At 52.5% G+C, this 12,990-nt stretch overlaps 1 protein-coding gene across 1 annotated transcript in view; it reads right to left on the reverse strand.

Moving 5' to 3' along the window:
- The window catches only part of TOGARAM2 (TOG array regulator of axonemal microtubules 2), a 54,616-nt gene that overhangs the window by 28,991 nt on the left and 12,635 nt on the right, over positions 1 to 12,990 (reverse strand). Inside the window, exons 6-10 of the mRNA XM_033176161.1 lie at positions 11,328 to 11,374; positions 8,281 to 8,447; positions 5,560 to 5,710; positions 4,909 to 5,073; positions 552 to 702 (exon numbers count right to left, since the gene is read on the reverse strand). Of these exons, the coding sequence (XP_033032052.1) occupies positions 552 to 702; positions 4,909 to 5,073; positions 5,560 to 5,710; positions 8,281 to 8,447; positions 11,328 to 11,374 (681 nt within the window). The remainder of the gene's footprint in view (positions 1 to 551; positions 703 to 4,908; positions 5,074 to 5,559; positions 5,711 to 8,280; positions 8,448 to 11,327; positions 11,375 to 12,990) is intronic.

Genomic DNA, 12,990 nt, shown 5'->3' on the forward strand with positions numbered 1-12,990 from the left:
GTATGGAAGCCCACCTCCAGGACCTAGCTGGGTCCTTGACGCAAAGCCAACACCTTCAATAAGAGGCACTTGAACAGGGAGGACTAAAGGCAGGGAGGGCTCCTCACAAACGTTCTGGAGCCCGAGGCATTGCTTTGCTCATGACCACGGTCCTGTGTCCCCACAGTGGGAGGAGCGCTTGGAGCAGATTCAATTTCATTCAGAGAAATAAAGGGTTGTGGTCTTTCCTGGGCCCCACAGTGTGGAATCAAATGCACCCTTGCCATGCCTGGCTTTGGCACATCACAGACATCACAGAGCCATGCATAGGCTGCTTGGAGGTTCCCAGGGCACGCACATGAAGCCAGGAACACCACACAGTCATGCACACATGCACATAAACACACGCATATCTATATGCATGCACACAGTCCCCCCTCCAAACTGGCTTTTACCCTCCGTGGTGCTGGAACCCCAGAGTGGGAGAGGAGGGAAGTTGAGGGGCAGAAGCTATTCTGCAACAGCCCCTGCTTCTGGCCAGAACACAGCACATGGGGGAGGCATCTCCTCACCAGTCACTGCTGTTGAGGCACTGGAGTGCATCCATCAGCCCCAGCTCCGGGTTCGAGAAAGGCCTCAACTCCTTACAGGCTCTAAGATCCATCTCCTCCTCTTCTTCCCATTCAGGAGAACCCAGTGTGAGCACCGCAGGTAATGAGTTAGCTGCATTCACAGGAAAAAAACAACAGGCTTCACACAGCAGGACAGGCAAGAGTCTGAGTGGCCGCTCCTGCCACTGCTCACCTTGGGAGGCCATGCCACCACCGTGAGCGCACCTAACAGGGAGGGTGTACAAGGGGAAGTGCCTGGTGAGGCTAAGAACCCAGCGCCTGGGCTTCCCTCCCCAGGAGCCATGAAGACCTCCTCACTCTACCTTTGGCTGACTTTTCCCCTTCCTGCCCTTGCCAATGCGATTCTTATAAACAGACTTGTGATAAGCCACGTGATGTCATGGGACAAAACCCCCCCAGTCAGGGGGACAGCTCCAAACCTGCCCCATCTGTGGTGGGGTGGGGCCCCCTCAGCCATCAATGAATGATCTCCCTACTCACTTTGGTGGCAGTCTAACCTCATCCCCAACCAGAGGCCCATGTGGTCAGTGCCTCCTCCTTCCCTCCTGCTATCCAGCCTTTTGTGAGGTTGCCCATGAGCAGGGAAGGGTCCAAGAGCAGATGGCTGGAGGAAGGCAATGTAGCTAACTGGCACCCACATGGTCCAGATGCAGCCACACACGCAGCAACCCACAACAAGCAGGTTGTCATGTTTTCTAGGCTCTCCTGCCCTGCGGACAGATGCTGGAATCAGAAACTCCTAGGACAGGAAGGAATCTTACAGGGCCTCTGTCTAGCCAAATGCCCTGATCACACAGTTGAGGTCTCAGAGGACCAGAGAGGGTGGGGGACCCTCCATAGCCCCTCGGCTCCTCTGTCAGCACAGCCAGGACAAGAAGGTTCCCTTCCCAGTCCAGAGCTCTCACTACCACATCTTCCTTCCTGGCAAGTTTTCTTCTGAGTTTCACCTCCACCAGGATGATTTTCATCACAGTACATCTGGAGGTACTGGGCAAGTCTGAGTGGAGAAGAAGCCCTTTACTGAACGTGGAGGCACAGCCGGGCACAGTAGCTCACACCTGTAATCCTAGCACTTTGGGAGGCCAAGGCGGGCAGATCAGCTGAGGTCAGGAGTTCAAGACTAGCCTGCCCAACATGGTGAAACCCTGTCTCTACTAAAAATACAAAACTTAGCTGGGCATAGTGGTACATGCCTGTAATCCCAAATACTTGGGAGGCTGAGGCAGGAGAATTCGCTTGAATTCGGGAAGTGTAGATTGCAGTGAGCCGAGACCATGTCACTGCATTTCAGCCTGGGCAACAGAATGAGATTCAGTCTCGGGGATTTTAAAAAAAAAAAAAAAAGTGGAGACACAAAGCCCTCACTCTTGGACTCTCTTTTCAGCACTGCCCTTGGCAAGTGGAACGGTCTCTTAATCAGTTCTTTCAGTCACTCTCTGAAAGGCAGAAGGTAACATCCAACCTGCCCGTCCTTCCCTGGGCAGCACAGACATGAATGACATGCTGTCTGCAACACTCTCACAAAGAGGCTCAGTCTTCTGGAGAGAGCAATCCAGCCTCCTGCCCCACTGCCCCCCTTCCCCGCCTTCACCACACCCTGCAGGGGCATTTAGCATCCACGGGACTTAAAAACAAACCCACAAAAGGCATTGGCAGGGGGACTCCAGCCTCCAGTGTCTTGAGGGCTTGTGTGGCCTCCCCCTTTGCCCTGTGTCTGACAGCTTTCCTGTCAGGTTCATATTTGTGCCTTCTGGTTCAGTCATTTCTATTTTTCACACACAAAACAGAAGAAATTGAACAGATCCTGAGCTGAGCTCACCTAAACCAACCCAGTCTCCCAAGAAAGGCCAGCTCCTTGCTGGAAACAGTGAGTGCCTCTTCAAAGTTCCCACCTGTCCTCTATTTTCAAAGCTTAACTTCCTTGCCGCCTTGCCCCTAGTTACGGTAAACAACTTTCCAGCCATTCCCAATCTGTGACCCACATCAGTTACCAATCTGTAACAACCCACATCTGATCCTTATTTGACGTCCCTTAGTTCCAAAACTGCTCTTCCCGCCGCTAGAGCCCCACTCCCACCCCCACCCCCCATTTGAAGTAGCCAGTCGGGATCAGCTTAGATTGTGCTGTCTGACCCCAGCCAATGGAGACTGGACACAGTAGTAGGGACTGACTGCGTTAGGGATAAAAACCGCTTCCCTCCTTTGTTGGGTGTGCTCTCGCACACCAGAAGAATGAGCAGCAGCCTTCTGCGGAAGTAAATTTGCCTCGCTGAGGAAATCCTTTATTTGAGTGCTCATTTTCCTTGTGACTCCTAGCTCTTATTTCCAACACCCTCACAGGACATATTAGGAGAATCAGGAGGACAAGCAGGTTTACAATCCTGAAATACTATCATTTCCAGCCAGACTAAAAACCCAAACTATAAAGCAAGTTAAGGGATTCTTCATTCACTGTGAGGAGAGAGGAAGATGAGGAGGATTCGAATGCAGCTTCCAGGATGGTTGTAAAAGGAGAATGTTGGCCTTTTTTTCCTAACTCCAACAACCTAACCTACTTGATTTTATTTCTGCCTACCTGCTCACCTGCCAAACGTAAACAGTTCAAATAAAGAGGGACAACAGACTATCCTGGGTCAAGCATCACTAGCCAAAGTCTCAGTCTAGTGATCTTTAGATGGTGGTACTACCGGGCACCATGACCTTGAGTGAACTTGGGTGGCCTTTACATCACTAGGTCTCAGTTCTGCTGCTGTAAAATGAGTGGGTTGGCCAGGCATGGTGGCTCACACCTGTAATCCCAGCACTTTGGGAGGCTGAGGTGGGCAAATCACTTGAGGTCAAAGTTCGAGACCAGCCTGGCCAATATGGTGAAACCCCATCTCTACTAAAATACAAAAATTAATTGGGCCATGGTGGCGTGCACCTGAAGTCCCAGCTACTCAGGAGGCTGAGGCAAGATCACTTGAACCCAGGAGGTGGAGGTTGCCGTCAGCAGAGATCACATCACTGCACTCCAGCCTGGGCAACAGAGTGAGACTCTGTCTTTAAAAAAAAAAAAAAAAAAAAAGAGTGGGTTGGGTTATATAGATCAATAGTTCTCAGGATCAATCATATCATCCAATTACCACTTTCATGATGTTTGCCATATCTTTCAATAGCCTGTCCTTTCATTTACATTGTACTTTTCTTCAAATCACAAAAGAATTTCAAATCCTAAAGAATTTAACTCCAAAGGGAACTTTCTGTCACTACCATAAACTAACATTGTCATAGAATATGATAAATATTTACAATGAAAGTAAAACATTGCTAAAAACTCTAGCTAAAAAATTTGCAGGCAGCTTCTGTCTTTGAGCCTGAAAGAGGATCTCTTTGTTTAAAAAGATGGGTGCTACCATGATTGTAAGTTTCCTGAGGCCTCCCCAGCAGCAGAAGCGACTATGGTTCCTGTATAGCCTGTGGAACTATAAACCAATTAAACCTCTTTTCTTTATAAAAAATAATAAAATAAAAATAAAAAGAGAGGTGCTAAAGACTAGCACCCAATTCAGACTTTCTACTTGAGACAACTGAAAGGATAGAAAGAGAATTGAAAAGGGAGGTGAGCTGGCATTATTTATAGCATGGAAATTATATGTCTATGATCTAGTCTATGATCATTTACCATCACATCCCACACTTAAAGAAACTCTGAACCAAGCTGTTTTTAAGTTTTTTTCAGTAGCAAAATCTTTCCAAATGAAATCTCACGTGAATGCCCAGTATACAAAAAAAAAAGAGGCAAAATAGAAACTCGCCTGGTAGAATGGGGACAGAACGTCCCCATGTCCCAGACATGGTTCCTGAGGTGCCCTGGTAGAAGCTCTGGACCCTCTGATTCCTGTCTGTAGCTAGTGCTGTCCAGCCCTAACATTTTATGAAGCAACAGGAAAGAAACTGAGGTCTTCCCCAATCCTCTCATCCTCTTTCTGCTGTTCTCAGCTGCTTCCTTGGGGGCTGTTGTCTGGTGTTTTTGGCCCTGGTGCACCGGTCACTCCTCCAGGACATGTCACACAGGCTGGGCACATCACAACTCCAGTTGTGATATCCTGGGTCCCCAGCCCAGCCTGTAGACAATGATGAGTCCCTGACACTGTTTCTCTCTCTGGCAAGGCAGCCACCACCCCAGGCTGCCTCCTGGTCTAACATGGACAAGGGGTGGAAGCAAAGCCACCGAGGTCACCTTTGCCATGCCTCAGGGCATCCCGAGGCAGCATGGGCAGAGGGACACATGTGCCTGCCAGTTGGGCCTGCCCACCTGAGGCGTGACGGACAAAGCGGGGCTCCCGCTGGCTGACGGGAATGCTGGGGAGGGAGGTCCGGCTGGCCTGCTTCCTCAGGATAACGCTGACATCGTTTCTGCGTGGGCCACACGACCTAGTGGGCACAGACAGGGTCCCACTGCCTCGGAGGGGAAGGAGGCCTGTGGACACAGAGAAAGCCCTAGGACTAAGCAGGTCTGTTTTCCCCTGGCCTTAATGTCCTCCTTTGAAAACGGGCCCATGGCTGGCCACGGTAGCTCATGCCAGTACCCCCAACATGTTGGGAGGCTGAGGTAGGAGGATGGCTTGAGGCCAGCAGTTCAAGACCAGCCTAGGCAACAAAGGGAAATGCCCATCTCTACAGAAAATTTTTAAAAATTAGCCAGGCATGGTAGCACACATCTGTATTTCCCACTACCTGGGAGGCTGAGGTGGGAGGATCCCTTGAGCCCAAGAGTTTGAGGCTGGGGTGAGCTGTGATGGTGTCACTGCCCTTTAGCCTGGGCCACAGAGCAAGGCCCCATCTCTAAATAAATACATAAATAATAATAAAAACTTTGAAAAAGAAAATGGGCCCATTAGCAGGCTATGAGAGAGTAGACTCAGCTCCCTCAGCCTGAGCAAATCCGACACCGGGCACCCAGTACCTTCCTTCATGAAGGCTCTCCGGGAGCCCAGGCCCTGGGGAGTGAGCCCCCACTCTGTCCTGGGCTCCTCCGGCCTCCGGAGCAGCTCCATCTCCTTCGTCTGCTTCAGCCGCATCTTCTCCCGGGCGGACTTGGAGATGGTGACTTGGATCTGGCACAAGGTCAAGGCAAACTCTATTAACCTCCAATCATTCAATCATCAACATTCAGTCATCAAAAATATGTCTCCTATGTGCCCATTGCTGTCCTGGAAGTGTAGAAAAAAGACAAATCCTTGCACCTTAAGAGCTTCGAGGTGTGGGGGAGAGACAATAAACAGGCCGAATGCTGATATCAGGCAGCATGTGCTGAAAAAAAAGAGACAGAGATGACAGTGGCTTTTAGCCTAGAAGGTCCTGAGGGACTCCCCGAGGAGGTGACGCTTAAGTGGAGACAGAAATAAAGGAAGGAGACCAGCCCCACAGATTTCTAGGAGAGAAATGTTCAAAGCAGAGGGAGTGAGTGCAAAAGCTCTGAGGCCAGATGTGCTTGGCTGGTTGGGGACAGTCGGGGGGTGGACACTGGCTGAGCTCTCTGAGTCAGAGAAGTGACAGGACACAAGATTGGGCAGGATCCACATCACATGGGTCAAGGAAAGGACTGGGCTTCTCCTCTGAAGGACACAGGAAGCCGTTTAAGGTTTTGAGCAGAGGAGTGACATGATCTGATTTCCACTGTTGGGGGCTGTCTCTAAGTGTTGTTTTTTATAATGTTTTATTTTGAAATCATTTAAGACGCAAGAACAACTCGTAAGTTGTCAAAATAGAACCAAGACTTCCTGTGTTCCCTTCACCCTTCTCAATGATAATATCTTCCACATCCACAGAACGTTCTAACTTCCATTTCTCTGAGGCTCATGCCAGCTGCTGCACAGGAAGAGTCTGCAGCTAGCCTCACACTGAAAGCAGGAAGAGTGGTTAGGAGGCAGCTGAACATCCAGTCAAGAGGTGGCGGGGCTTGGATGGCGGTGGGGTGGGCAGATTCTGAACATGCTTCTAGGGTGTAGCTCACTCTCTTCACTGATATATGAGGTGCAGGGCAAGAGAGGAAGAGAGGAGCCAAGGATGCCCGAGATGGTTGACCTGAGCCACCGGAAGGCTGGAGATGAGTGGGTCCCCTGGGGAGACAGGAGGTTTTGTGAGGTGAGCGTTCAAGGGTTGAGTTTTAGACACAGTCAGTTGGAAGTATAATTAGGCACTTAAGCAGAGATATTGAGTAGCAGCTAAATATGTTAGTCTGGAGGTCAAGGGAAGGTCTAGGCTGGCGAGGGAGGTGTGGGAGTCCTCAGCATAGAGATGGTACTTAATGTCTGGACTGGATGAGGATCTAGCGGGTCAGTATAAATAGACGAGAGGCCAGAGGGCTGAGCGCTGGGGGAGTTCCAGCATCCAGAGGTCGGGGAGATGAGGAGGCGGCAGCCAAGAAGGGCTGGAAAGGAGCTGCCTTTCATGTAGTCAGGACCAAAAAAGAGCCACCCCTCACCCCTATCCCTGGCTGGAGAATTCAAGGATGAGACACAAGTCGTGTCAAAAGCTGTGATGGGGTCAAAGTAGACGAGGACTAACCGTGGCTACATTTGGGAAGATGAAGGTCATTGGCGACTCCAACGTGGGCAGTTTCAGTGGGGAGTGTGGACTAATGCCTGTTAAGCGTGGACTCAGGAGAGAAAAGAGACGCAGCAATCATTTTGTCTTGGTTTTGTTTTGCTTTCTTAAAATAAGAGAGGTAACAGAGAGCTAATACGCTGATAGCAATGATCCCGTTTCAACGAGAATATCGTTGATGCCAGAGAGGGAACAAGTGTTGGAACTGAAGGATTAGCTGGATTGAGCAGAACAACAGGAGAGGTTGGTGAGCCAATGGGATGCTTGAAATTGAGACCATGGTGGGGGGGACACATTTTAGAATGCCAAGGCCTACGATGTGGCCACGGGAGGGAGCGCAGAAGCGGGGTGGAGGATGAGCTCATTTCGCTGCACTGAATGTTTGTTTGATGTTCTGTGGTCCTCTCTACGGTGGGAGGGGCTGTGGTGATGACTTACACAGCCACCCAGTCTCTCACAGAGAACACTCACCCAGGAGGCCTTCAAGATATGCTTCTTGACCTGGAATGTTCTCTGTTTCAAAGAATGAGCACAGGCTCCTCACTACAGGGACTCCCCAAGCTTCACTAAATTTGTTCAAGCCAGGGAAATGACCACCTTCCAAGGCCACCTGAGAAGTGTGAGGTTTTCGCCAGTCGGTGGAGCACAGCCCATGGCTGATCAGACCTGAGTCAGCTGCCTCTCATTTGCTATGTTGGGTGTTAGTTCAAACCACGCAGCCAAGTTCACCTAAGACTTCCTGCTGTCTCCCCCACATCCAGCTTCCTCCTGAGCCCTGTGCAAGCTCCCTGTCCTCCTTCCTTCCTCCCTCCTACCCCTCAGCAACCCTCTGTAGTCTTCCCTGCACCTAGCTCCCCACCCCACTTCCAGCCCGTATCCTTTCTCTTCCTTTCTTCAGCCCCGACCCCAACCCCAACCCCGTCTGCAGGTTCTGGCCTTTAGTACTTGGGTGGCTGCCTCAGATTCTCCTTGCTCTGCTCTGTGGCTGGTCCCACTCTTGAATTCTTCAGATGCTTGCCTTCATGCAGCCTGTGGTCCACTCCAGCCCCACTTACTCCTCCTCCCGCTCCCCAGGTACCTTGGTGCTGATCTCCTTCCGGTCCTCTTCTTTCAGCAAAGGGCAGGCTTCTTCAGCATGGTCAAAGGAGAAGGCGGTCAGCGTGGGAGCAGACTGAGAAAAAGGCAGGGCAGGCTTCTTGGCAGCGGCAGGCCTGTCTCTGATGGGTGAGGCCAAAGGTTTTGGCTCTGAGGGGTTAAGAACAAGGGTGGAGCTGAAACACCCAGGTCCCTCCTGAGCTCACTGACCCTGTGGCTGGCTCAACTCTACTGCTAAGCCCCGCACCCTCAATTCTTCCTCGATGGAGCAAGACCTGAGTTAGGTTTACGGTACAGGACAGCACTGGCAGGCATGGGGCGGACTACCTGTGGACCAGCATCACCCTCCATTCCTTCATTCACTGCACACTTTATTCCAAGATAGGTGCGGGAGTGGGGAGGCTGGGCGGGAAACAGGGCCAGATGTGTTATCCAGGAGATGTGAGACATTTCCTGAGAATATAAGTGTATCTGTCCTGGGAGGTGTGTACGGCAGGAAAAGAAAAAACAAAATGGGCCCACTAATGCTTTCATAGGACCGTGGGCTTGCCTGAAAGCATGACGCAGCAGGAAAGGGCAGAGTTGCCAGGACCAGAGAACTAACACTAGTCCAGTCTCATTTCACAGATGGGAAAGCTGAGAGCCGGTGTGATGGTTACTAGGTGCCGTCTGGATTGGATGCCTACATAGCGGGTAAAGTATTGTTTCTGGGTGTGTCTGTGAAGGCGTTGCCAGAGGAGATTGACATTTGAGCCAGTGGACTGGGAGAGGAGGACCCACCCTCAATGTGGGTGGGCACCATCCAATCAGCTGCTAGCTACCATCACAGCTAGAACAAAGCAGATGGAAGAAGGTGGGATCACCTTGCTTGCCAGGTCTTCTGGCTGCCTGCTTTCTCCCCTGCTGGACGCTTCCTTCTACTCCTCCTGCCCTTAAACATCAGACTCCAGGTTCTTTGGACTTTGGACTCTGGGACTTGCACCAGTGGCACGCCAGGGGCTCCCGGACCTTTGGTCACAGACTGAAGGCTGCTCTGTTGGCGTCCCTGGTTTGAGCCTTTCGAACTTTGACTGAGCCACTACCAGCCTCTCTCTTCCCCAGCTTGCAGACGGCCTCTTGTGGGACTTCACCTTGTAATCGTGTGAGCCAATTCTCACTAATAAACTCCCTTATATAGAGACATATATCCTACTAGTTCCATCCCTCTGGAGAACCCTACTACAGCCAGTAACCTTCGAATGCTCTTGGGATGGATAAAATACCCATTCACTTCCACTTGATGGCATCAAATCCACATTATTGCTTTGTCATTCATATTTTCCCCATCAGCGGATTTTAAAGGTACATTTCTTATTATGAAGGCAGGGCTCAAACAGGTGCATTCGTTTTCTGCCACTCACAGCGTTTTGAGCTCACCATCCTTGGTGAACCTGCAAGTCAGGGGTCTGCTGAGATGGGGCCACCAGCTGAGGCTGCCTGAGGCTGGAAAAGACATCTTACATCTGGGGTCCCTGTGGAGCTCCCAGGTCACCCGGGTCCTCTGCCCAGCCCGTGTCTTCTGCAAAGGATTCCTCTGCTTGGTGCAGGGAGAAGGATCAAGGGCCAAGGGGAAAGAGGGGCTTTGAAGCGTCATCTGCCCAGAGGTAAGAGGCAGGGCAGAGGGCACACATGGTAGGCACCATCTGGCCAGGGCAAGGACTGCAGGAATGCCACAGATGTGGGGAAGCCCCCAGCTTCAGACAAGACCCTGTGAGCCCCTACCATGTACTAGGCATGTTGCACATAGAGGGCAGTGTCAGCCCAGCTGTCAGCCCAGCTGCCAGCCAGAGGGCAGAGAACCCTTTAAGGACTTAGTACTTTTTATGTCATTTCTTCACCTGTACCCCAAAGTATGCCCTGGAAAGCCTTGTCTGAGCAGCCTGCCCCTGCCACAGACCCCTGGTGACCTGGTTCTCAAACAGCAAGCTGGAGAGCCAGGGGAGGAAGTGGTTACTGACTGGGGTCTCCTGGCCCAGCCTCCACACCAGCATCCTCTGGGTTAGCTCTTAAGGTCACTCAGGGTGCCAGTGCATTTCGCCACAGACTGCCTGAGCTCACCCTGCTGCAGCCTGGCCCGGGAGCCGGGGAGAAGCAGCTGCCGCAGAGGTTTCTGTGCCAGGCCCAGCTTTGTGTCTTGATCCCAGGGCCTCTTAGGCAACAGCCACCCCTCTTCCCTAAACTGCCCCACCAGCTGAGCTGATTAGCAGAGTGACCTGCCAGGAAGCTGGCCCTGGGGAGGCCACCCCTCCTGCTGGGCAGCAGAGTGGCTGTCTCCAAATCTTCCCTACCATGGCCTGGGCTCGGGGTGTGCTGCTCCTCAACCCTGCAGCAGAGGCTCAGCTTCCATCCACCAGTCCCACCTCCCCATAGAGTTCAATCCAGGAAGGATCCTTCCTCCCTCTTTAAAGGCCTTGCCCTGTCCCCTCTCCTCGCCTCAGTCCTGTGCTGGCCCTATTCCCTGACAGCTAAAGCTCCTGGGGCTGGTTGGCTGAGGTTTGTGGACTCTGGTTTACCTTCTCATTCTCTAGGTGAGGAATACTCTCTCTACTTGCTTAACACACTGCAAGGGGCAGCTGCTTGATGTGTCAAGACCCCAGCTTTGGAGCCATGGGAACTTGACTGCAAGCCTGACAGGCCTCAGCGACCAGGGAGAACATCCTGCTCACAGAGCCTTCGTGTGCCAGCTCGTCTGTCACACACGGCAAGCATCATCTCTCTTATCGAGGCAGTGGCAAGCTGCACAAACTGGTGTACGTCAACACACCTGATGTACCAGAGCAGGTGCCAATAAATGTCACTTCTCTTCCACACCCCGCCTGGGCCTGCTGCCACCCTCCAGTTAGACCTCGGTGACTTCAGCTTCCTGCTATGAAATGAAGGGCCCAGACACAAGAGCTCTCAGATCTCATCTGGCCCTAATTCTGTTTCCATGACCAAGCCCAGGAACACAGAGTCAAATAACAAAGGGAGGTGTGCATGGAAAATACGTACCCACAGATGCAGGGGTCTTCTCCCGAGGCCCACTCTCCCGAGCCAATCTTAAAAGAATGGGGGAGAGAAAAGCATCACGAGGGACGGCCAGCCAGAGACACTGCTGGGGGAGCCCAGGGTGGCTCCAGGATGGGGCAATGGCCAAGACGGGGGACAGAGGGGAGGGCACTGTTATCTCTGCAGAGGCTCTTGGCCCAGGATTCAAGCTGCAGGAGGTACAGCTCCCTCTGCAAACACAAGGGCAGACTGACCACCAGGCCAAGTTCAGCCCCATTTCCTGGCAGTGCAGCTCACCCATTCCCCAGGAGGCCAACACCCACACGGAAACTGCTGGCTTAAAGGAAGCCTCCACCCTCCCGCTGCGCTGCTTGGGCCTATGGAACTGACAGCAGCTGCAGCAGACAAGGGTAAACTGCCTCTCAGCTCAGAGAGCACTGAGCTCAAGTTCTCCAAGCTGCCCCAACCCCGTGAGAGCTCAGTGACCCCTAAATAGTCCACTCCTCATGATTGTAATCCCTATCCCCCCATCTCCCATCCCCCAGGGACTGGGGGTTTGATCCCCTTTGCTGTGACAGGAAGTCACCACTGTTTTGTACCAGAAGTTCAATCCCAATTACCCACAGGAAGGGAAAACAGTGGCATCCCTGGCACTGGTTTTAATTGTAATTTATTAAGTTGGAAGCACCATTTACTTATTCAACAGGTATTTAGTGAAGACCTACTATGTGTCAGGCACCATTCTAGACACTGGGAATGGAGCATCAATAAGACATGACACTCCCTGCCCTCCCGGAGCTCAGGTTCCCATGGAGACCAGCCCTGCAGCATCCCACATGGCTTTCCCTTCTCAGCGAACATCAGAACCCACTAGGGGGATGACGGAGTAACAAGCCACAGCAACAGGACAGGAACATAACATCCCGTGCTCTGGCCTCAGAGGATCACAGTCCAGGCTGGGCTGGAGGAGGGGCGGTAGGACAGCCCACCTCAGTGCCTGCCTGAATCCAGGGGAACCCTGATCCTTGGCGACTGTGGAGGTCAGGGGACCCTGGGTCCATGGGAGGAGCAGAGCTTCAGTCTGGGCCTAGATCAGCCGGGATTCACCATTGCTCCCAGGGCCAGGCCCAGCCTCTTGGGTGTGGACCCACAGGGAGGGATTGTGTGGGCTGGAGATAGTAACTGGGGAGCCAACCCCCTAGGCCTTTGCCATGGTAACCCACCACTGCCCAATCACTGCCCAACGGCACTAAGAGGATTGGAGGCAGGCGGGGAAGGGAAGTGGAGCGTCAAAGTCTACACGGTTGCCCTTGGCTTCTATGAGCTCACGGAGGTCCCAGGCTGCCTGAGGTGAGCACAGGATGCCAAAAACCCCGATGCCACCCCCTTCTCTGAGGCCCAGCCTCATCCTCCTCACACGTCTGCTTTGCCCCTGGGGCCCTGAGCAGCAGCCTGGCCCCCACCTCCCGCCACCCCAAGTGCGCCTCCCTCCACCCCGCCCCACACACAAACATACACACCTGCTCTGAGCAGGAATTTGGCCTCAGAGGACTTGGCTCAGCTTCTCTCAAGCTGTGGACCTTGGGGAAGCCTCTTGCCCTCCTCTTCTCTAGAGACTCCTCAGCAGAAAGGACTGAGGCCAAGACAGGCCACACCAATCAGGGAC

This window comes from Trachypithecus francoisi, unplaced genomic scaffold (genome assembly GCF_009764315.1).
Source record: "Trachypithecus francoisi isolate TF-2019V2 unplaced genomic scaffold, Tfra_2.0 Lachesis_group17, whole genome shotgun sequence".
Taxonomy (NCBI): Eukaryota; Metazoa; Chordata; class Mammalia; order Primates; family Cercopithecidae; genus Trachypithecus; species Trachypithecus francoisi.